At 37.2% G+C, this 25,008-nt stretch overlaps 1 protein-coding gene across 5 annotated transcripts in view; it reads left to right on the forward strand.

Moving 5' to 3' along the window:
* The window catches only part of LOC150108743 (twitchin-like), a 2,666,638-nt gene that overhangs the window by 2,541,435 nt on the left and 100,195 nt on the right, over window positions 1–25,008 (forward strand). For all 5 annotated transcript variants that reach the window (XM_090390962.1, XM_090390961.1, XM_090390964.1 and 2 more), the window contains 2 exons: window positions 5,301–5,445; window positions 9,620–9,797. In XM_090390962.1, coding sequence (XP_090247088.1) covers window positions 5,301–5,445; window positions 9,620–9,797 — 323 coding nt within the window. The remainder of the gene's footprint in view (window positions 1–5,300; window positions 5,446–9,619; window positions 9,798–25,008) is intronic.

The raw sequence follows: 25,008 nt of genomic DNA on the forward strand, positions 1-25,008 counted from the left end.
GCATAATTCTAGGGTTCTTTATTATTAGCATTTGTGTTTTGGTGTTGTTTACTATAACTAAATTGTGATAGAAGTAGTCATTTATTTTGTTTAGGTCATGTTGTGCTTTAGAGCGTGTAGTGTTTATGTCTGGGTGGACTATTAATAGTGCTGTGTCATCTGTGTATTGGGTTACAGGAAAATTCATCGAAAAGGCAATTCATCGAATGAACAATTCATCAAAAACAATTCACCGAAAATTTTAAATTTTCGATAATGTTATGGTAAAATAATCCATTTAGAACAAAAAACTTAACCATGCAGACTGCTTCTTGTACTGCAACTTATACTAATTCCGCCAAGTCAGAGAGTTTTCGTAATACAGTACATAATTTTGAGACATTATTTCTTTGTCGCCCCGAATATAGCTGAACTGAAAACTGGAATGGTTCGACATTTTCTTGTAAAAGTTTCAAATAGCAAATCTGAGTAAAATCCATCCCATAATAATTGCTGTATTGAAGTTGCATATTGCTACTAGTAACAATAATAATAATGAAGCCCGCATAGTTCAGTCGGTAAAAACGAAGCCGTTTAGTTAGAAAGACCTGGGTAGTTGGATCCCATTTACGCATAATTTTTATCAGTCCTGTTCTGCTAAAGGTAAGTTAGCAGACATAATATGGAGATGGCTGAGCTTTTCTTCCGGAAACAGGCAAATTAGTCCCATGAACAGACATGAAACAGTTATCAGACAAGAAAGACTATAAGAACCATATTATTCTATAATTTTTCTCCATGAAAGTAGCATTGTAATCTCCTTATTCACAGTTCAGGTTTTGTTCTAAATGGATCCATTTTCTCATAACATTTTCGAAAATTTTAAATTTTCGGTGAACTGTTTTTTTGATGAATTGCATTTGCGACGAATTGTCGTTCGATGAATTGCCTTTTCGATGAATTGCCTTTTCGATGAACTCTCCGGATACTGTGTATTGATATATTTATATTGATATATTGATAGGGGAGTGAGAGGCAGGTTTTTTTCGTGCAGAGTTGTGAATGATTGGAATGCCTTGCCTGAGAGTGTGGTGTCTGCAAGGAGTTTGAATGTGTTTAAGACCCGGTATGATGAGATAAAAGGACCTCCTAGATGAGTCTTTGACTCCATGAGGTCTTGTTTAATAATAATAATAATAATAATAATAATTTGACTATGTAAGGTCAAGTTTTGAATGTCATTTATGTATATGTTGAACAGTGTGATAATATTGCTCCTTGAGGGACTCCATGTTGTATTTGTATTCCCCGGCTATGATATGTGCCTATTTTTGCTACTTGTGTTCTGTCTGTGAGATAATTCCTAAAGCAGGTTTTATATGATAGCTATAAGAGAAATTTTTCATTACATGATGAGAGGAAAGAGCCTGTAGAAATCATGAAAGAAGAGGAACAGAAGATAGGTGATGTGAGAACAAAAGAAAAAAAATTATTTGCCGAATGTAAAAAGTGTAATGAATGAGTAATTTAATCAAATGAGTGTAATGGATTATGAAAATTGTTGGAACCTCTGGGTCTGGCTCACACTGATTAAGACCTCAGTAAAGATCGAAAATGATCTGAGTAGTGACCCTTCCCATAATGCATAGAATTTTACATGTCCGAGGAGATGTGCTTTGCATTATGGGATACTAAGGTAAGTGATGTGAAGTCATTAGCTTCTTTATGCAAGTTGCCCCAGTCCTTAAAATAGTTCAGGCACAAACTTGTTTGCTTATACTTGGATAAAGGATTAAACCAAGTATATGATTTCTTGGTATCTTTAATTTATAATGGATTATGAAAATGTTTTTGATTGTATTATCAGTCACTGAATGAGTTTATTGAGTGGAGTGAGAGGCTCTGTGAAAATAGCGATTAGGTTGGGCTTCTCATGATGCATCTTCAAGTGCCATGCAGATGCTTGTAATAATAATATAATAATCAAGCATGATGGATTTTTTGCTTGGAGAGTAGTGAAATAAGAGTTAGTTCAACAAGTTGTCTGAGTGTATTTGTTTAATTCCAATTAGAATAGTGGTTGATGTGTGCTTTCTGCAATGCATTTTCAAACTCCATGTGGATGTCTGTGTAACGATAATAATAATAAGAAGAAGAATAGATATGAATGAAGAAGTGAGTGCCATGAGTATGGAAAATGAGAGAATGGGTGTTCAAGAGGAGTAAGAAAACGGAGAGGCTCAGGGTTGACAGGGGTACACAGTATGAGAAAGGTGGATGCCCCAAGAGGATGTGAGAGCATGTGTAGACAAGAAAGAAATAGGATGACCTGGGATCAAGGGGAAACAGTTGGAATTGTTTCCAACTGTTTCAGTGGAACTAGCTGTAGATCCAGAAATGAGCTGTTGTGTTTGTATACAAATGCTAGAAATGTAAGAAACAAGGCAGATGAAATAGTTGCACTAATTGAGTCTGTTCACCTAAAAATTGTTGAAATAAGTGAGACATGGTTAGATGAGGATGACATCCTAACAGGATTAGAGATGGAAGGGTATGATATGTTTCGTGAGGATAGAAGGGGTAAAAAGGGAGGGAGAGTGCTATTGATGAAAGAAAAAGAGTTATATCTACAAAGTAGAGATGCAAGAGGGAAATAGTGCCAGTGGTTTTGAGACAATATGGTGTGAGATAGAGGTGAATGGAACGAAATACTTGGTTGGATGTTGTTATAGACCAGGTAATGTGGATGTTAATAATAATGAAATGTATGATCAAATTAGTTAATTACAGCAATATAGACTGGAATGATGGGATAGCAACTGGAAATAAAGAAAATGAGTTTCTTCAGTTTTTGAGGGATAACTACCTCAGATGTAACAGAGGGCACACGAGGATTGAGGGGCTTGGATTTGGTCATCTCATCAGAGGATGTAATTATAAATGAGGTGTCAAATCACATACCAATCGATGAGAGTGACCATGAGGTGGTTACTTGGATGGTTGCCAGCAGTGTGAGGACCTTTGTGAGATAAGGGTATATGTGGAACTGCAAGAGGTTGATTATGAAGAGCTCAGGAGACAGCTTGCAGGTGTAGAATGAAATGAGAAGTTAGCTGGAAAAGAGATTAATTCAGTCTGGGGGATTTTCAAAAACTATCTAGTAGATGCAATGTTTAAATGTATTCCAAGGATGAGAAGGTTAAATAAGGTAGGTAGGAAATGGATGAATAAAGAGATTAAGATAAGACAAGTAGAAATAACCAATTCCATGAGGATTACAAAGACTAGGCAAGATGGGTGACTTGGTCAGTGAGGATAGCTAAAGTGAGGTATCAGCAGCAGTTAGCTAATGAAGTCAAAAAGAATCCTAAGGAATTCTTTTGATATGTAGCCAGCAAAAGAAAGAATGATTATGGAAGGATGACATTGATTGGAGAAAATGGTATAAAGACAGCTGTTGTGGAAGATATGGTGGAGATACTTAAAAAGCAGTTCATAAAGGTCTTTCAATCTTGTGACTGTGATTACAATCAGTCTATCCTCCCCATCAAGTTCATGATGGGGAGGATAGACTGATTGTAAGTGAGCAAGAGGTGTATGGGGAGTTGAGCAAACTAGATGATAATAAGGCTGCGATAACTTGATAATATATCATCACGTATTCTGAAGGAATGTGCCAGGGAGTTGATGTCGGCCTTGACATATTTTTTGAATACAAGTCGTGCACTAGGTCAAGTTCGTAAATAGTGGATGGAGGGCAAGATTGTGCCACTTCATAAAGGTGATAGAACTCGAGCATCAAACTATAGGATTATCTGTGTATCAGGCGTTGTGGTTAAGTTGTTGGAAAAGCATATGAGAACTAGGATCCACAATTGGGTTCACAACAATGGTAGTATCTTTGATGGACAGCATGGATTTGCTAAAGGGTGGTTACTTATTACAATAAGGGACTGCTTCTTTGGAAAGAGGAGAAGGATACACAGTAATATACTTAGATTTCGCAAAGGCTTTTGATAGAGTACCTCATGATAAGTTGATAGTCAAACTAGAGCAGATGGGGTTGGATATTAGATGAGTGCATTGGATTGGAGACTGGTTATCTGATACATATCAACCAGTTGTGTATGGGGAAGCAATATCCAGGAAAAGGAAAGTCACTAGCGGTGTGCCTCAAGAATCTGTTATAGGACCATTACCGTTTAATTTGTATATTAATGATATTAGTGAATATTTGGATGGAGATATTCAGTTGTTTGCAGATGATGCAATTTTGGTACAAAACATTAAGAGTAGAGTGTGGCCTTACAAGAAGACTTGAATAAATTCAGTGATTGGGCACTTGAATGGGGATTGAGTAATGTTGCAAAATGTAAGGTTTTAAAATTTTGAAAACAAAGATGGGATGCAGAATTTTTGCTTGTTCAAAATATATTTTTGGAGGTGCAGGAAATAAGAGATCTTGAGGTGATAGTGGATATGGATCTGAAATTTAGGGGACACACACACACACACACACACACACAGCCAAAACTGTGAAGACAACACAAAGGCTTCTGGGAATGATGGGATGACACTGACTTGTAGAAGTAGGTAGATTCTTGTTCCATTGTATAAGGCTTTCATTAGGCCACACGTGGGCTATTGTGCCCAGATTTGGTCACCTGGTTTTCAGAAAGACGAAGAGATGTTGGAAAGGGTCCAGAGGCGACTGACTAAGGTAGTTTCTAACCTCTGAAATGTCGAGTATGAGGAAAAATTGAGAAGATGTAATTTGCAGAGTCTGGTGGACAGGAGGAAGAGTGGAGATATGATAGAGACCTACAGTTTAGTAAGGGGTTGTTATAGGATCAATGTTATAGTATCAATGGCTGTACAGAAAATAGTGGGAGATCAGGGGAGAACCAGAGGTCATACCTGGAAACTGTAAAAAGAGGGTGTGAGTAGGGGAGCCAGAAGCAGGTTTTTTTCATGCAGAGTTGTGAATGATTGGAATCCCTTGCCTGAGAGTGTGGTGTCTGCAGAGAATTTGAGTGTGTTTAAAGCATATTATGATGGGCTGTGTGTATGATAATGGGACCTCCCAGATGAGATTTTGACTCCATGGGGTCTTGGGTAGTAATAATAATAATAATAATAATACAAGCAGAAATTATGTTTGCTTACACTTGGATCAAGGATTAAACCAAGAATATAACTTTTTGGTATCTTTAATTTTTATAATAATAATCAAGCATCTGTTATATTTATAAATTTGAAAATTTTTGTAGATGAATGAAAAATAGAAGTAAATATACTCAGCCAATGTTTATTTTTCATAGACGAAGGAGAGAGCCTGTACCTAAGCTGTGGGAGGAACCACCAGATAGTGCACCTTGTTTTACATTCCATCTTCGTCCTCGTGTCATTCAAATTGGCTTGGGAGTGAAGCTTCTCTGTTGTTTGTCTGGTAAACCAACACCAGAGGTATAAATATAACAGCTTTTTATGTTTCCCAATAACTATTATGTTTATTTTATTAAAACACTAAATAGATGTTACATGTGTAATGCTCCTGAAATTGATGCTATATTATGGTTATTTTATGTCATTATAAAGTCTTCACTGACTATCAACAAAACTTTCATAATTATCGAACGTTACTTGTAAATTATTACTGAATCAAATGTGTTATGATTTTTCATAAGACATAGTTTGATAAAAATTTTATTTTAATTTATTTATTTATTATTCTTATTATTATTGTTAATTTGTATTAGTTCAAATACAAGGATGCTGAAATAAAAATACTGTAAAACAGATCAACTTACATTTCTTGTTACATATTTCCTTACAGGGATAAAATTCCTTAAATCTTAATACTCCATCAATGATATACAATTTAAACATTTACAATATGAAATCTAGCTGCCATCTAGTGCAAAGAATGAGAAAAATTAATTTTATGTTATTGTACTAGTATAGTTTAGTGAATATATTATTAGAATGACTAATTTAGACAATGATTCAGCTGGAATTAAGATTTGTTTTAGAAATTGGATAATTTAAGATATGCAGACAATACAACCCTCATAGCAGAAACTAAGGAAGACCTAGAGCAGTTGATTCTATTGGTTAAGATGGAAAGTGTAACAAAGCTGGACTTAATTTAAGCATCAGCAAAACAAAAGTGATGGCTTCTGGCAATTTAAATGAATTTATAATAGATTCTGATAAAATAGGATTTGTTGAAGGTTATGATTTACTGGGGTCCAGAATCAGAAATGATGGTAAATGTTAAGATGAAATTAAAAGAAAGATAATCACGGGGAAAAAAAAAAAACTATGTTAAACCTGACAAAAATTATGAAAAATAAAGGTGTGAATAAGGCCACAAAAGTTAGAATTGTCAAAGCAATGGTATTTCCAATAGTTATGTATGGATGTGAAAGTTGGATTATTAAGATGAAAGAGAGAAAGTGAACCGATTCATTTGAATTATGGGTGTGAAGGAGACTGTTAAGTATCCCATGGACTGCAAGAATGACCAATAAGAAAATGTTAGAGAGTATAAATAAAGACAGAATGCTCCTTTGAAGCAATGACTGCTAAACAGAAGTTGATGTACTTTGGACATATTATGTGAGCTGATAATCATTGGAAAAGACAGTTATGTTGGTGAAGATTGAGGGAATGAAAAGAAGAGGAAGTCCACAAAAGAGTTCGATGGACAACATAAAAGAACTTACCAACTTAAACTTACAGTTGCTGAAAGAAAGGACAAGAGGCCGAGTGGGATGGAGAGCCTTTGTACACAAGATCACAAGAATCAAAGATGACTGGATGGCATAACAACAACAACAGCTAGTATAGTTGAATTTCCTTCTCATCCCTTTACTTTTTAAAGAGAAGATCAAGTGAGCAGTTGCATGAATTACCTATAGAAAGACTTAGGTATTGGTATTTATTTATAGCAGTGCTTCACAGTATAAACATGGGGGGGGGGGAAATATATAATTAATTTATTGAATGTACTAATAATATTTTGCTGGTTTTCTGCCTAGCAACCTCAGAGCACAGTTGCAATTGGCAAGCACATTGGCACTCAACCAGAAGTTGAGTGCCAATAGAGACAATTCAGACTGTAACTAAAAAAGAACTAATGTCTTAACAAGGTGCCATCGAGGTGGGGGGGGGGGGTTAGATCACCATAAAGTTAATTAGGAGAGTCAGTAAGCTATATTAGGTCTCAGAATGACTTTCTCCCAGATCTTTTCACATTTATGCAGCCATACTTCTTGAGGTTAGGAAAGTGCCTCTTAGGTGATGCTGATTTTAAAATTAGCCTCTCAGACCTATAGCGACCTCTACTTCTAATGTAGCAAAGAAGTCTTCTTCCATTTAATCCAGTGTTTCTCAACTTTTTTTGGATCATGCCCCACCTCAACATCTCGAAGATTTTGATGCCCCCCTCTAGCATAATAGTCAGCCAAATTCTGAAAAAGTATAATATAAATATGTACATGTACATTTTCTAATTGCCTCCAAAATATTCAAATTGCCCCCATGTGGGGCATATATCCCACGTTGAGAAACACTGATTTAATCCTCTGTATTAGTAATATCCAGAGCATGGACTGCCAGTTCCGATTTGCCATACAGATGAGTGTAGATATAATTTTTGTGTTCTTCAAGGTGTTAACAGCTGTTAAGATGTTAACAGCTTAATTAGGCTAATCATCTGTATGAAAAAGGAGCTTATACACTCCAGGATGTGCAAAAGGATGAAGTTAGGAAGACAAATGAAAGTACCCAGCTGACTGTGTGGTTTGAATGTGGCATGGAGATTATATTATGTGGATAACTTTAGATATTTTTTTCTGATGTACCCTGAATAAGATAGAGAATAGATTTTCTCTGATCTTGTGTGTTGGTTGCAGAAAGGATGGAATGGAGGAAGGCATACTGTATTTTATGTTTTATAAGGGTTGTAAGCACTGTCGAAAAAATGTAATTGATTCCCTTCCCCCCCCCCCCCCCCCACGTGCACACTAGCCAATTTCTATATGGAACATTTGAAAACCAAGCACTCAACACAGCTACACATATTATAGTTTAGCCAGGTTATGTCGATGATATCTTGCTATTTAATTTCATGGTATAGACACATTAGATACATTTTTAGTGCATCTAAGCAACTAACATCTAAAAATATACTTCACAATAGGAAACAAAAGTAACAGTTCCCCTCCTTTCTTGACAGGCTAAAGACTACCAACCCAACAGTATGACATTCTCAAAACTCTTATAAACAGAGCAAAGGTTATTTCTTCAAAGATACAGCCCTTGAAACTAAGCTGATACCTTCATAACATTTTTTTTCAGCCAGTAACTATAACTCTTATAAAATATATAAAATACTGCATGTCTAAGGAATTCCCATCACTTATATTCAGGGGTACATTGGAAAAGAGCTAAAGTTGTCTGTAAATATAAGAAACTAGTGAATTGGATAACTGATTGACTATCAGATAGGTATCAATGTGCTGTATGGTAAGTGGTATCTGAAAATATGAGGGTCACTAGTGGAATTCTGCAGAGGTCTATTTTGGAGCCATTATTGTTTAATTAGTATAATGATGATATTGTGATAGGCTTAACTGAAGATATTCAGCTGTTTGCAAATGATACAAAGTTGGAAAGAACTATGAGGAGCAGAGGAGATGTTGTGGCCTTACAGGAGGATCTCAATAGAATGTGTGATAGTAGAGCTATCAGTTTAATATTGCAAAGTGTAAGGTTTAGAAATTTGGTAGGCAAGGATAAGATGCAGAAGACACAATTAATGGGGAAATTTTGAAGAGGTGGAAGAGATGAGAGATATAAGAGTGATAGTTCATAGAAACTTGAAGTGAGGATTGACTGATAAAAATTGTGAGAACATCCCAAATCGCAAACATTATGGCAATGATGAAGAGGATCTTGACATGCAGAAGCCATGAGGTTATGGTTCCCTTGTGTAAGGCCTTGATCAGATCACATATGGACAACTGTGATTTGGTCTCCTGGTTTTTAACAGACAGATTGAGTGAATAAAATTTGTGAATAGAAAAAGAGGTGGAGGATATGATTGAGACATACACATTGGTGAGACGTTACCAGATTAATGTGGAAGAGATTTTTCATAAAGTACAGGGAGACAGAGATAGAATAAGAGGTGATCCATAGAAGTTATATAAGGAGAGTGTGAGCAAAGGAGTGAGGAGTGGGCTCTATGCATAGAGGATGGCAGGTGAGTGGAATGCATTGTGTGAGAGAGTGTAGTGAGTGAAGAAATTATGAACTGGTTTAAGCAAGGTGTGATGATCTTTTTGCACTATGAGACAGTAGAATTGTCTCATAGTGCAGTCCCACCTTCTTCACCATACCACCTTTCCTTTTTCTTCTACCTTCTTTCCTTACATTTTCTCTGTTTGCTTTCATTTGTTTTTATTTTCATGCTCTTTTTGCCCTACATATTACATTATCTTCAAAAGACCTGCTAACTGCACCCACAAGGTTTGCAAATATCATCATTATGCATATTAACTTTTAATTGTAAATCAGTTTCATATGAATTAATCATTTTTATTAATTAACTTTTAACTGTTTTAAATTTCAGGTAAAATGGTTCAAAGATGGAAAAGAGTTAAACAAATATGACTATAATATGTGTCATGCTGATGGTGTTGTCACAATAGAAATTGCCTCTTGTACACTTGAGGATGCTGGAAAATATACTTGTACTGCAAAAAATCCACTTGGGGAAGATGAAACTACATGCTTTTTGATTATAGAAGGTAAATCATGAGATTATGTTTCAAATAAGTTGCTATATGTACTTGTAATATTTCTGTTGGTAATCTTTGTGTGTGTGTATGTTGTATATATTTTTTCCGTGAATTCTTCCTATGTTTTTTAGCTGAATTCAGCAGTTTCTTATCCTTGCTACAGTATACAAACTAAAATTTGGAAACCAAAATATCCAAAAATAATTTTTAAAAAGTTTGTAAAAAAAGACTCATCTAGGAAGTCCCTTTTGTCATACACACAACTCATCATACCATGCCTTAAACACATTCAAATTCTCTGCAGACACCACACTCTCAGGCAATGCATTCCAATCATTCACAACTCCCGGTGAAAAACACCTACTTCTCACTCCCTTGCTCACACCCTCCTTATACAGTTTCCAGGGATAACCTCTTGTTCTCCCCAAAACTCCCACCATTTTATGAAAAATCTCTTCAACATTAATCCAAATCTGGCACAGTAGTTCATATGTGGCCTAATCAGAGCCTTACAATTGGACCAGAATCTCCTTACTTCTACAAATCAGTGTCCTCCACATCACTGTCAGAATATGCTGTGTTGCCTTCACAATTTTGGCAATATGTCTTCTTAATTTTAGATTCTCATCCACCATCACCCCTAATATCTCTTATTTCCTCCACCTCCAATAATATATCCCCACCAAGAGTAAATTCTACATCCAATCTTTGTTTACCAAATTTTAAAACCTTACATTTTGCACTATTGAACTGGTATTACCACTCCTGTGCACATTCACTCAGTCTATTCAAGTTTTCTTGCAAGGCACAACATCTGCTCTACTACTCATAATTCATCCAAACTTTGCATCACACTACAAATAACTGAATATCCCCATTCAAATCTTCCCCAATATCATTAATGTACAGGTGAAACAGCAATGGCCCCAAAACTGAAATACAAATGATTGTCTGTGAAAATATTAGTGGTGGGCAGTAAATGGCATTGGTGTAGATGATGCAGTTCACTGTAGTTGGTGGATTGAGTGGTGGAGAGTTGTGGAGTAGGTGACCTTTCTCAATGAGTCTTTGGACTCTTGGGCAGTGTCACATAATAATAATAATAATAAACCTTTGTTATATTCTAAAGATTTCTCAACTATTTGTCTTAAAGTGAAAATCTGATCCCGATAACCTCTATTTGACCTGAATCCAGTTTGTTCTTCACCAAGCTTCCCTTCCACAATTTTTCTTAGCCTTTTCTGAGGTATACTTGCATAAATCTTACAAGGAACACTCAGCAGGGAAAGATCTCTGTAATTATCACATTCAGTTTTATTTTTCTTTTTATAGATGAATGCTATGAGAGCTCTGCTCCAATCATCTGGAAATCACTCTCTGAGCAGACCTAAATTATGCAATGAAGCCACTGTAAAATAAACTTAATTTAATCCTTTATCCAAGTGTGAGCAAACAAAGTTTGCACCTGAAAATATCTTCAGGACTGAGGAAAGGGCAACACCAGGCAACTCAGAGCAAAGATGGACCAAGCTATCATCATCAATCCTATCTCAGTATCTCCCATAATGCAAAACACATCTACTTGCAGATATGTATAATGTTATGCATTAAGGGAAGAGCCACTACCCAGATCGGTTTTGACCTTTATTGAGGTCTCGTCAGTGGGAGCCAGGCCCAGAGGTGGAGATACCAAGGCAGAAGCAATGGAGAGGTCATCCTTACACTTTACTTTTCGACCTCAATAAAGGTCGAAACCAGTCTGGGTAGTGGCCCTTAATGCATAATATTATACATATCTGCAAGGGAATGTGGTTTGCATTATGGGAGTTACTGAGATAGGAGTGATGATAGCTTGGTCCACCTTTGCTCTGAGTTGCCTGGTGTTACACTTTCCTCAGTATTGGAGATATTTTCAGGTGCAAACTTTGTTTGCTCACACTTGGATAAAGGATTAAACTAAATTTATTATATGATAACTAATATTTAAGGAATTGACAGTGTATACTAGAAATATAAATTAAATAAACTTTAATATATACTTTCCGATATTTCGGCAAACGTCACGTTGCCATCTTCTTGGGAACTTAATACAAAGACACGTGCACACAAGTACTAATAACAGCAAATGAGACTGAAGCTAGGAAGCTAACGTTTTCCTAAAGTCCTGAGTGTGCTGCCTGGCGTGCTATATTGGTAGTTCTTGGCCTTTCAGCTGAAGTTCTTCTGATAAAAGTTTCCCAAATTTGGGGCAGTCTCATGCATCCAAATTTGTTGAGGTTTGGCATGTTCCTAAGGGCCGAGGCTGATTCCATGAATAGTCTTTCATACTTGAACTTGCTGCGGTGTATTACTGTGGCTTTCTTCCATCTTATTCTGTGGCGAGTATCCAGAGCGTGGTCTGCAAGCAGGAGTGGCTGTACTGGTGAAATCGGATGTAATCCTTGTGTTCTGAGATTCTGATATTTGCTGTCCTGCCTGTTTGGCCAAAGTAGGACAATTTACAGCTGCAAGGGACCTGGTATACACCAGGTAGGTCTAGGGGAAGGGTTGGTCTTTAGTGGAGCGGATAAGGAATGCCAGTTTTCTATGTGGTCTGTAACAAGTGGTCAAGTCATGTTTTTTTAAGATTTTATTGATTTTTTCCGAGGTGCCTCGGATGTAGGGAATGGTGATCGATTTAGAGTAATCTTTTTTGTGAAGGGGAGGGGGGGTGGTGGGTTGTGGATAACTGGGTTAAGTATTTTTTGGATTTTTTTTTGGGGGGGGGGGGGGGTTGCCATTGGCTGAGAAAGTGTCACGGATGTGATTTAGTTAAGTGGTTAGGGCTTGATCATTTGAACAGATTATTTTTGCTCTGTTGAATAATGTCTTAATAACTCCATATTGTTGTGAGGGGGGGGGGGTGATGGGATTGTTGGTGAATGTATCTGCCTGTATGGGTGGGTTTTCTATAAACTGAGAAAACCAAGGTTCCATCAGGTTGGCGGGTGACTAGTGTGTCTAGGAAGGGGAGGTTATTGTTTTCCTCTTTTTCCAGGGTGAACTTGATTCTAGGGTGTTGGTTGTTTAAGTGTGTTAGGAAGGAGAGGAGTGAATCCAGGCCATGTGGCCAAATAGCGAAAACATCATCAACATAGCGAAGCCATATGGTAGGTTTTTGTGGGGCTGAGTTTAAGGCTTTCTCTTCAAACGTCTCCATGAAGAAGTTGGCCAAGGGTGGGGAAAGTGGTGAACCCATGGCTGTCCCCTCTATCTGTTTGTAGAATTTTTCCTGCCAAACGAAATAGCCTGAGTTCATTGTAAACTGAAATAGGGCTGAGATATCGGGAGGAAATTTAGCTTGGATTAGCTCAAAGGTTTCTTTGAGGGGGGACATTCGTGAATAGGGAGGAGACATCAAAACTGACCATTATGTCATTATCTTGGAGTGTAAGGTTTTCTATACTGGCTTTGAAGTGGGCTGAGTTTTTTATGTGTGATGGTGTGTTGCCAGTATAGTGTGAGAGCGCTTTGGTTAAATGCTTGGCTAGTTTGTAAGTGGGGGAATCAATGCCATCCACTATGGGACGTAATGGCACATTTTCTTTGTGTATTTTTGGGAGCCCATATATGCGGGGGGGGGTCTAGAGTTATAGGGTTTTAGTCTGTTGGTAATCTCCACAGGCCAAGAAGTGACCTTCTTAAGGAGCCTATGGAGTTTTCTAATTTGTGAGTTGGTTGGATTGTAATCAATGGGGAGGTAAGTGGAACGATCTAATAGTAAAGCCTTGAGCTTACCTGTGTAGTCTTTAAGATTGAGTACCATAGTGGCATTCCCCTTATCCACTTTGGTGATCACTATCACCAAAGCACCAAGGCCAAACATGCAGGACAGCAAATATCAGAATCTCAGAACACAAGGATTACATCCGATTTCACCAGTACAGCCACTCCTGCTTGCAGACCATGCTCTGGATACTCGCCACAGAATAAGATGGAAGAAAGCCACAGTAATACACCGCAGCAAGTTCAAGTATGAAAGACTATTCATGGAATCAGCCTCGGCCCTTAGGAACATGCCAAACCTCAACAAATCTGGATGCATGAGACTGCCCCAAATTTGGGAAACTTTTATCAGAAGAACTTCAGCCGAAAGGCCAAGAACTACCAATATCGCACGCCAGGGGGCACCATCAGGACTTTAGGAAAACGTTAGCTTCCTAGCTTCAGTCTCATTTGCTGTTATTAGTACTTGTGTGCACGTGTCTTTGTATTAAGTTCCCAAGAAGATGGCAACGTGACGTTTGCCGAAATATCGGAAAGTATATATTAAAGTTTATTTAATTTATATTTCTAGTATACGCTGTCAATTCCTTAAATATTAGTTATCATATAATAAATTTAGTTTAATCCTTTATCCAAGTGTGAGCAAACAACGTTTGCACCTGAAAATATCTTCAGGACTGAGGAAAGTGCAACACCAGGCAACTCAGAGCAAAGGTGGACCAAGCTATCATCACTCCTATCTCAGTAACTCCCATAATGCAAACCACATCCCCTTGCAGATATGTATAATATTATGCATTAAGGACCACTACCCAGACTGGTTTATCATGTTTAACCAGCGTATAAGCCTCTCAACAAGAATAATGATCATCCACGGAGATTTCTTCATACACAAGACCCACCATTACGGCAAACTGAAGCTGAAGTTATCCAGACAACTTAACCGTCTGGCATTCCTAAAACACTGTTGGGATAATCAAGTCATCTTGAACTGTGTAAAATTTAAACACCGCTTTGTCTCACAGAAAGCTCTCCGTATTTACAACCGGGCGAGCCAGGCATTACTTCGGGAGCAAATTACCGCTACACGCAGTTCCCTAGCCGACATAAACAGAGCTATTTTAGCGCTAGAAAATGAGCTTTCACATACGCTTAATCACGAGCTTTGGTCCATTCTACATGACGTCTCGTGTTACTGCAGCTAAAAAAGAATTTGAACGAATACGGAGCCGACATATCAACAAGTTTGATAAATTAATAAAGAACTCGGCGTCCAAACCTAAACTACAAACCAACACTGTAGTTAACCTTTCTTCAGCTACCTTGAAGCCAGAAGCACTCAACGCTTTGTCATGTGGTCACAACTTCACCATTGCTCCTAAGAAATTACCGGCCGAAGAATTAATGATCCAAATTGAACGCGGGATTCGCCAACTTCCAAAACACATCACCAATGATATCAGATTGGATGTAGCCTGTGTTCTCAATAAAGCAAAACCTCCAAAATCCAACAAATCCATTAGTGAATACAAGTCACTACAAAAATTGAAGAGAAACAAAGAAATAGTGATCACCAAAGTGGATAAGGGGAACGCCACTGTGGTATTCAATCTTAAAGACTACAGAGGTAAGCTCAAGGCTTTACTATTAGATCGTTCTACATACCTCCCCATTGATTACAATCCAACCAACTCACAAATTAGAAAACTCCATAGGCTCCTTAAGAAGGTCACTTCTTGGCCTGTGGAGATTACCAACAGACTAAAACCCTATAACTCTAGACCCCCCCCCCCCACATATATGGGCTCCCAAAAATACACAAAGAAAATGTGCCATTACGTCCCATAGTGGATGGCATTGATTCCCCCACTTACAAACTAGCCAAGCATTTAGCCAAAGCGCTCTCACACTATACTGGCAACACACCATCACACATAAAAAACTCAGCCCACTTCAAAGCCAGTATAGAAAACCTTACACTCCAACATAATGACATAATGGTCAGTTTTGATGTCTCCTCCCTATTCACGAATGTCCCCCTCAAAGAAACCTTACAGCTAATCCAAGCTAAATTTCCTCCCGATATCTCAGCCCTATTTCAGTTTACAATGAACTCAGGCTATTTCGTTTGGCAGGAAAAATTCTACAAACAGATAGAGGGGACAGCCATGGGTTCACCACTTTCCCCACCCTTGGCCAACTTCTTCATGGAGACGTTTGAAGAGAAAGCCTTAAACTCAGCCCTACAAAAACCTACCATATGGCTTCGCTACGTTGATGATGTTTTCGCTATTTGGCCACATGGCCCGGATTCACTCCTCTCCTTCCTAACACACTTAAACAACCAACACCCTAGAATCAAGTTCACCCTGGAAAAAGAGGAAAACAATAACCTCCCCTTCCTAGACACACTAGTCACCCGCCAACCTGATGGAACCTTGGTTTTCTCAGTTTATAGAAAACCCACCCATACAGGCAGATACATTCACCAACAATCCCATCACCCCCCCCCCTCACAACAATATGGAGTTATTAAGACATTATTCAACAGGGCAAAAATAATCTGTTCAAATGATTAAGCCCTAACCACTGAACTAAATCACATCCGTGACACTTTCTCAGCCAATGGCAACCCCCCCCCCCCACCAAAAAAAAAAAATCCAAAAAATACTTAACCCAGTTATCCACAACCCACCACCCCCTCCCCTTCACAAAAAAGATTACTCTAAATCCATCACCATTCCCTACATCTGAGGCTCCTTGGAAAAAATCAATAAAATCTTAAAAAAACATGACTTGACCACATAGAAAACTGGCATTCCTTATCCGCTCCACTAAAGACCAACCACTTCCTCTAGATCTACCTGGTGTATACCAGGTCCCTTGCAGCTATAAATTGTCCTACTTTGGCCAAACAGGCAGGACAGCAAATATCAGAATCTCAGAACACAAGGATTGCATCCGATTTCACCAGTACAGCCACTCTGGGCTTGTAGACCACACTCTGGATACTCGCCACAGAATAAGATGGAAGAAAGCCACAGTAATACACCGCAGCAAGTTCAAGTATGAAAGACTATTCATGGAATCAGCCCCGGCCCTTAGGAACATGCCAAACCTCAACAAATTTGGATGCATGAGACTGCCCCAAATTTGGGAAACTTTTATCAGAAGAACTTCAGCCCAAAGGCCAAGAACTACCAATATAGCACGCCAGGGGGCACCATCAGGACTTTAGGAAAATTAGCTTCCTAGCTTCAGTCTCATTTGCTGTTATTAGTACTTGTGTGCACGTGTCTTTATATTAAGTTCCCAAGAAGATGGCAACGTGACGTTTGCCGAAATATCGAAAAGTATATATTAAAGTTTATTTAATGTATATTTCTAGTATACGCTGTCAATTCCTTAAATATTAGTTATCATGTTTAACCAGAGTATAAGCCTCTCAACAAGAATAAATTTATTATAGTCTAACCAAGTGCAAAATAAACTTTCAAAGCCACTGTAAAACTTTTATACTTCCATATTTGAGCATTTCTGGAAATTTCATCCATCTACTTCAGCTGCTTTTCCACATTTCAGGTTTTTGATGACATGACATTTTCTACTTCATTTATGGATATGTATTCCCCTCATTCCTGTTGGGAGTTTTCTACCACCGTGTTGACACTGTTTGTTTCATTTGGCAGTCCTTCAAGGTTAATATGCCAGACATTTTGATTATCAATATCTTTGGTTTTCATGTCACCTTTATCATCTCTGATTCTTCTTATAGTACTTTTGCTTTCATTTTTAAGCTTTTCAATAGATTCAAGAATATTTTGCCACCTTGCTGATATTTATTTTTTATGTTCTTACCAAAGTCTTCCCATGACTTTTGTTTAGCTTCTTTTACACAGTGCTTCACTTTCTCTCTGTATTCTCTAAGATCACAAACTGACTTACTTGCCGGAAACTTACGATATGCTTTCTTTTTTTCCTTCACTGAGTTCACCATGGAGTTGGAGTTCTGATTTTATTCTATCCTTACAGAGATCAACTTCCACAAGCCTCTGTGCCTGAATCAATCAGTTTTCTCCAGGATTTGCCATTGAATCTCCAAGGTTTGATTCTTGTTTTCAAATTCTTTCATTTTTTACAATTTGCACCAGCAGTACACTTATCTTTGTGTATTTGAGTCTTCAGTTCACCTCTGAAAGTTGCTCAACATTGATTCGTTATATCTTACACACTGTTGGATCATGAATGAGGCCTGCCGTTACTAGACAGACTTTCATTCAGGATCCAACAAGAACAGAGCCTAAATCAAAAGATACCTGTACTGCTGGTGCAAATTGTACTATAAATAAAAAGAAGAGGGGGGGGGGATAAAGTGTATCATGTAAATATTAAATGAGTGCATATCTGTTTACCCAAAGAGGGAAAAACACTGTAGGTTATGTTGTATGTGATATGTCAAGGCAAAGGGATATATGAATTTGTAGTGAGGTGACATATTTGACGACCAACCCAAGAATAGGCTGTGTGAAACAGTGCATACTTCAATGGCGACTAAGGGCCCTGATGTCATGACCTTGGCAAGCTCATTAGTGATCCTTACAAGTAAGGTTCGTGAAAAGAGACAAATGTGGACAATTCTCTGGGAGGAGCTCTCTCGTGCATTCAAATGCAACATCATCGAAATGACTGTGACTGAAAGCTGCAGTACAATAGGAGTTGGTGGTCGGAAAAAAAAAAGGGGGGAGAGTAGAGGGAACGTGAAGCAGGAAGGAGAAAAAAATAAAGGGAATGTGATTGCAGCACTGAGGGCAGGAAGCATTGGCCGTATAACATAGGGGTTCCAGTGTGGACGGTCGGATGAAGTCCGATGAAAACCTCTAAGTGCAGACCGACGAAGAAGCTCGGGACCAAGTGGCACCTCAACTGCAATGTCCTTCTAGAAGGGTTCATAAGTCCTGGAGATGCATGGCAAAAAATTTCCCCCGACAGCAAAGTTCCAGTGTGCATTGATCCAAAAGGGAGAGTGCTCCACAAAGTGAGTAAAGTCCAACCAGGGTTTGCACGTGACTTACACGTGGTGACGAAGTGTGACTATATGCTGCATCAAATAGTAATGTAAAGCTTTGCTATATCTGAAATATGTTAAATGTTGAAGAGTGAAGCAACTAGGACCTTTCATTAGCAAAGGAAACTGAGACTATTTGTCGTTATTGGAACTTATAGAGCTTGGACTGGTAGTCCGAAGACCCATGTCATGTGATCTTCACATCATGCATATATGTGTCACTTTAGTGATCTCTCCAGAGATCCATGTTCAGATAATTAATGGTATATGCTTATATCTATTACATCCTTAAGAAATAGCAATCTTGTCCTATTTGAAATTGTCATGTATTACCATGTAGAGCATTTAAAGTATGAAATAACAATTAACTGATTGAATGATTTATGTTGTATGTGTCCTAATCTTGTTAAAATTAAACTTTGTGTTTCTTGTTAAATCCTGGTCACTGAATTGTGTTTGAGAACGACATTGCCACTCACCAACACACGAACTGTGATAAAAGGGGAGCAAAATCCCTGAATCCGTACACTGTTCTACCTGACTTGGGTCAAGTAAGATAAACGTCGGATTCAGGAAGGGCCTGCGACATTCAAGGGGTGACTCTAACTGGTGCAGAACAAAGAAATTTGTTAGAGTCCATGATCCGAGGGAGCTTTAGATCCCAGGTCACAAGAAGGCACGCCAACAGGCCATATACAAGGCTCAAAACAAATATTCGCAAAGTGGCTGCGTAACAACACTCTACATTTCAATATGAAATTCAATTTTATCCTTCTCGAGACTAAATAGTGATCACTTCCAATTCCAAATCCTCTGTACACTCTGGTGTCCTGCACCAGGGAGAAAACATCACTATCAACCATAACAGTCAATGAGACTTTTCTTATTTCTTGCATCTTCTCTCCATGTGAATTTGTGCACATTTTTATGCTGGAACATGGTGTTATAATACCTAATCCATGTCCTGAACAGAAATCCAGCAGGCATTTACCTTACTGTTAGCTTTGCACTTTTCTCAAAATTTTCCCAAAATATTTCTATGTCTGGTAATCATTTCCTACTCTGCTGTTTAGATCTCAAACAAGAACCAACTTTTCCTTTTTCATTGAGCCAGCTGCTTTCTATAATGCCTCAAAAAATTCTTCCTACATCACACAGAAGGTTCTAACCTTCTGTCTGATGTAGGAAGATATTTCACTTGGTTAAAAGGTAATTATTTTTGCCAAGAAATTATATTTTTGTTTAATCCTTTATCCAAGTGTAAGCAATCAAAGTTTTCACATGAACTATCTTCCCAACTGGGCTAATAGAGAGAATGATGATTTCACATCAAACTACCTTAGTATCCTATAATGCAAAGCACACTTCCTTGTATGCATTTGCTGATTGTCACTGTCTAGAACGGTCTTAACATTTATTGAAATTTTCATTGGTTCGATATCTTCAGGATTCCAAAAGCTGATGAGTTACCTAAAAAAAAAAAAGGTCACTCTCTCATATATCTCAATAGTCTCTTAGCTCCTCCCAAAATGTATATGAACCTCAGCCCCACAGCTACACTTCATGCAAGTCTGCCACTATGCCAAGGTGAGTTCAGTATAGAAGCAAACAGGGCCACAGCATTCAAAAGCCTACAACTCTCTACCAGAGAACACTAATCATCCCAGGACAGCTCCCAGATAAACATATAAATGTCATCCAAGTGTAAGCAAAGAAAGGTTGTTCATGAAGTATCTTCATGACTCACTTGGATAAAGAATTAAAAAAGTATATAATTTCTTGGAGAGTATTGTTTACTTATTAACCAAGTAAAAAAACCTACATCTGTGTCTGATCCAGAGTATTTTAATAATAAGGCAACAGCTCTTTTTTGCCTACTTATATATGAGAAATGTATGATATCTGCATTAAGCCTTGGTGTCTTTCTGGATATGGTTCCCACTGAGGGAGCTGCCCTGGTGTGATGAGACCCTCCTCCCATTCTCTGGTGGAATAGTAGGCCTGTTTGCTACTCTGCAAGGGTGATGCATTTTAGAGTTTTACCTGCTATTGTGTAGAGCTGAAACTTGGTGTGACTGGGGACTTGCCTGTGGCTGCGTGTGCAGAGTTTGGCTCGGTGTTTCAGGAGGAACTAAGAGACCACTTAGATTTTTTGAGAGCTTTTTGAATTATGTGAAAATGTGGCCCGTTTTTTAGATCACTTGTGAGTTTTTAGAATCTCAAGGATATCTAACTAATGAAATCATCAATAAAAGTCAAACTCAAAATTCATAAAATACTGCAGACCTTCTCTCTGGTACTACATGGGTCATCTCTTAGTTAGTACCATCTCCTACTATTTGAAATAAATGATTACAATGACCCAAGAGCCAAGATCATTCCTGATTACTACAGCATTCTGTGTTCAACTAAGACTGCTACAGTGTTCTGGCAGTGACATTTTTTCCCATTAATAACAATAGAACTTAGCATAAGGAACTTGGTATCTTTAACCTTTTCTGCCATGAACTTCCATAATTTATGGTAGAAGAGGTTAAAGATACCAAGTTCCTTATACCAAGTTGCTAAACAGCAGAGCAGTGGCAGCTGGTGAAAATTTTAAGTGGAGGTGCTGCATATTTAAAAAAAAAAAAAAAAAAAAAAAACTTTATTTTCCTAATCAATAACGAATTTATTAATAAATAAATTTACATATTAAAAAATTGCTTTATTAAAAATATTTCATCCTCACCACGAACAAACATCAATAATAAAAGTTTTTTATCAATAGCATTGACAAGCGTAAACGAATATCGGCGTTAGATCGCAGTGTATTTGTTTTGTGTAATGATAATTGAAAAAATTATATTTCTTTTCATATTTTCAACAGTGACTCTCTCATCATAATTCAGCCTTTGCATCTATAATAAATAAATAAGTATATGTTATTTTAACAAAATAAAAAAGATTTACAAAAAATAGTTCACCACGCACACGCACCAATAATAAACGTTTCATATCTCACAGATATGAAACGTTTATTATTGGTGCATTTGTGCTTGTCATTGCATGTTACATCATTATTACTAATGACGTAACATGCAATGACAAGCACAAACGAATATCGGCGTTAGATCGCAGTGCATTTGTTTTGTGTAACGATAATCGAAAAAATATAATTCTTTTCATATTTTCAACAGTGACACTCATCATAATTCAGCCTTGTATCTCTAATAAATAAATAATTATATGTTACTTTAACAAAATAAAATAAGATTTACAAAAAATAGTTCACCACGTACATGCACCAATAATCAACGTTTCTTATCTCACAGAAAGAACGTGCGCAATGATAAGATACCCTGCCCAGACGGCAGTGTATCTAATGACGTAACGTGCAATGACAAGTGCAAACAAATATCGGCATTAGATCGCAGTGCATTTGTTTCATAATATAAAGCATTAATAGAACAATTCCAATTATTAACTCTTCAATCAATGTCGAAACATAAGCTGCAACTTTAACATGTTGTATTGCATTTATATAATGTTGTAAGCATTGTTATTATTTATAAACACAAACAAAATTTATTTTTTTCATTTTTTCCTTGGGGGTGCTGCAGTGTCGCAGTGCTTATGTACGGCCGCCACTGCAGCACAATGATGTGCTGTTTAGTAACTTACTGGATTTCCAAGGGTACTCTAAGAGGAGGGATCTTGCTTGGAGATTGCATATGGTCATCTTCTAGTAAATATCATCAAATGGGATACTTTAACATCAAAGATCCAATCTGTGACATCTGGTACAGACTGGAAACAGTAGAACAGTTATTCTATAGCTGCCATCTTGCCCTGCATATATGGAACAAGTTATATGTATTAGACATCACTTAAAAATAGAACACATTCTTTTTTTGTGATACTACCCACCGGTCAACAATGGGAAGCGAATTTATTTTTATATAATTAATCAGTTAAAATATCATTTATGGAAAGTTAGAAAAAAATATGGCTTTGAAAAACCAGGAAATTTTATTGTTCATTCTGATGATTTTTATATTTAGAAAGAAGCTAGGAGATATCAAATTTCTGGCTAGGTGGTGAAGACCAGTGACATTATGAAATATTCGTTGGAGATAAAATTCTGTCTATTTTTATTATGAGAGTTTTGTTACTTGGTTTCCATCCTATTATTTCACTGTAGTCTTATGGACAGCTGCAAGGATGACTGGAGAGCAATCTCAAGTAAAGAAGCCCAATTCGAGGCAGTTATTTAGATAAGACTAACCACCTGGTACCAGTCATCTGTGGATTTTAGTTTCAGTTAGAAATTGGTTATTCATGAGTTTGGTAAAAAAGGATAGCCTTTGACTACATGAAGATATTAAGTGGTTCAAGCCTTTTCTCTTCTACTATCCATCTTGCACCTCTATATCTCTAGGCTGATGATGAACGTTCCTTTACTTTTTCACTTCAATAAAGGTCAAAATCAATCCGAGTTGTCGCTCTCCCTTAATGCATTGCATTATGCACTTCTGAAAAGAAGTGTGCTTTGCATTATTGGATACTAAGGCAGCTGATGTGAAGTCATCATCCTTTATATATAAGTAGCATAGTTTTGACGATACTTCACATGCAAACTTTGTTTACTCATGCTTGGATAAAGCATTAAAGAACAATATAATTTCTTGGCAAGTATAACAACTGTGTTGTTAAGTATTTTAACATTCTTTTATAAAATTCTTTTGCTCTTCATGCTTAGGTTTTTAAATTTAGATCTAAGAATAGTTTTGTAGTTGTTTATATTAATATATTTCAAGTTAAGTTGTTGTTAGGATTTCTATTATTAACAATAAAATTATTCAAAATGGCATGTGTACGTCTGCAGCGTAATAACACACACGCATAAATTGAGTTCCGCATTGTTTTTTTCCAATGAAGCTGTTATGAATACTACTACATATACACATCCAAAAATAACCAAAGATCTATGGATTGTGAGGAAGATAAAAAACATGAGATTATTAGAGTATGCCAGAAGTGCAATGATAAAATGGAATGGAATAATTAAAAGAGAAAATTACACTGGTGTCCAAAAGGTAAGGACGAACTACATTTTTTTTACCTGCATATGATAAGATTTTCATGACTGCAGCCAAATTTTCACATAAATTTATTGTCAGCATACCAATAAATTATATTACAAAATATTATTATTATTATTACGGACAACTCCAAGGAGTCGATAGACTCATCGAAGGAGGCCCTAACATCATGTCAAGAACAACTATTCGACATTCACACAGTATCTGTCATACCTCACCTTTAACTCATTCACAGTCATGGCACCCACAACAGACTCTGACAGCTCATTCCACTCATTCACCACTCTCCAAGTAAAAAACCTAGCTCTAACACCCTTGTTAACCACACTCTTGCCCAGCTTCCATCTATAGCCCCTAGTCCTTCCACCACCAGTTCTGTTCTCAAAAATATCTTCTGAATTAATCTTATAGAAACCCTTCAGTAATTTGAATGTCTCAATCATATCACCCTTTTTTTTGCCTATCAACCAATTTCTGCAACCCACAAATCTTCAACCTGTTCTCATAAGGTTCATTCCATAGACCTGCTATCATCTTGGTCACTCATCTCTGGATCCTCTCTACCTCCTCCCTATATTATAAAGTTCACACAAATTACATTGCAATATGTTTTTGGCAAAAGTTATAATTTCCTAAGAAATTTATAACTTTACATTATATAACTTCACTGACATTAAGGAATTAATGTACAGTGCTTACAGAAAACTATGCAGAGAGACATTTCAGCATGGAATATGTCCACCATACTTAGCACCAAAAATTATTCTGGAATTCTGGGGTAAACTAGCCCACTCCTCCTTCAAAACCATGATAAGGCCTTGTTTGTTTTATGGAGGGAAATTTCAAGCAGCAATGCATATCACTATTGCATCCTAAACGTGTTCTGTGGAGTTGAGATCTCAGGAGCATAATGGCTACTCAATTCAATTAATATACTCAGTCTCAAGAGGTATCTAAATTGTTTGTGTATTATGTGGTGTGGCAATGTCATCCATAAAAATGTACAAAACAATTGAACATGATATTGAAGAACTTCATTGCAATATCGTTCACCAGCCTTAGTCCCTTTTTCCAGGTGGAATCTGAAGCTTATTCTTAAACAATGGGCACAAAAGTTGCGATCATCCATAGATAAGAGATAAAGTTCATTAACCAGTGTGAGATTCTGCCCTATTTATTGGAGGCCTGAAGAAGCTTGAAAAGTTAGGTTTCTTGACTATGTACAAAAAATAAATAAAAACATATCAAATTAAAAAAAAAATTCATTATCCCATCCATGATATTATTGTACCCTAGCTTTACAACC

This window comes from Typopeltis vanoorti, chromosome 3, assembly GCF_054136105.1.
Source record: "Typopeltis vanoorti isolate ZY-2024b chromosome 3, IOZ_Tvanoo_1.0, whole genome shotgun sequence".
Lineage (NCBI taxonomy): Eukaryota > Metazoa > Arthropoda > Arachnida > Uropygi > Thelyphonidae > Typopeltis > Typopeltis vanoorti.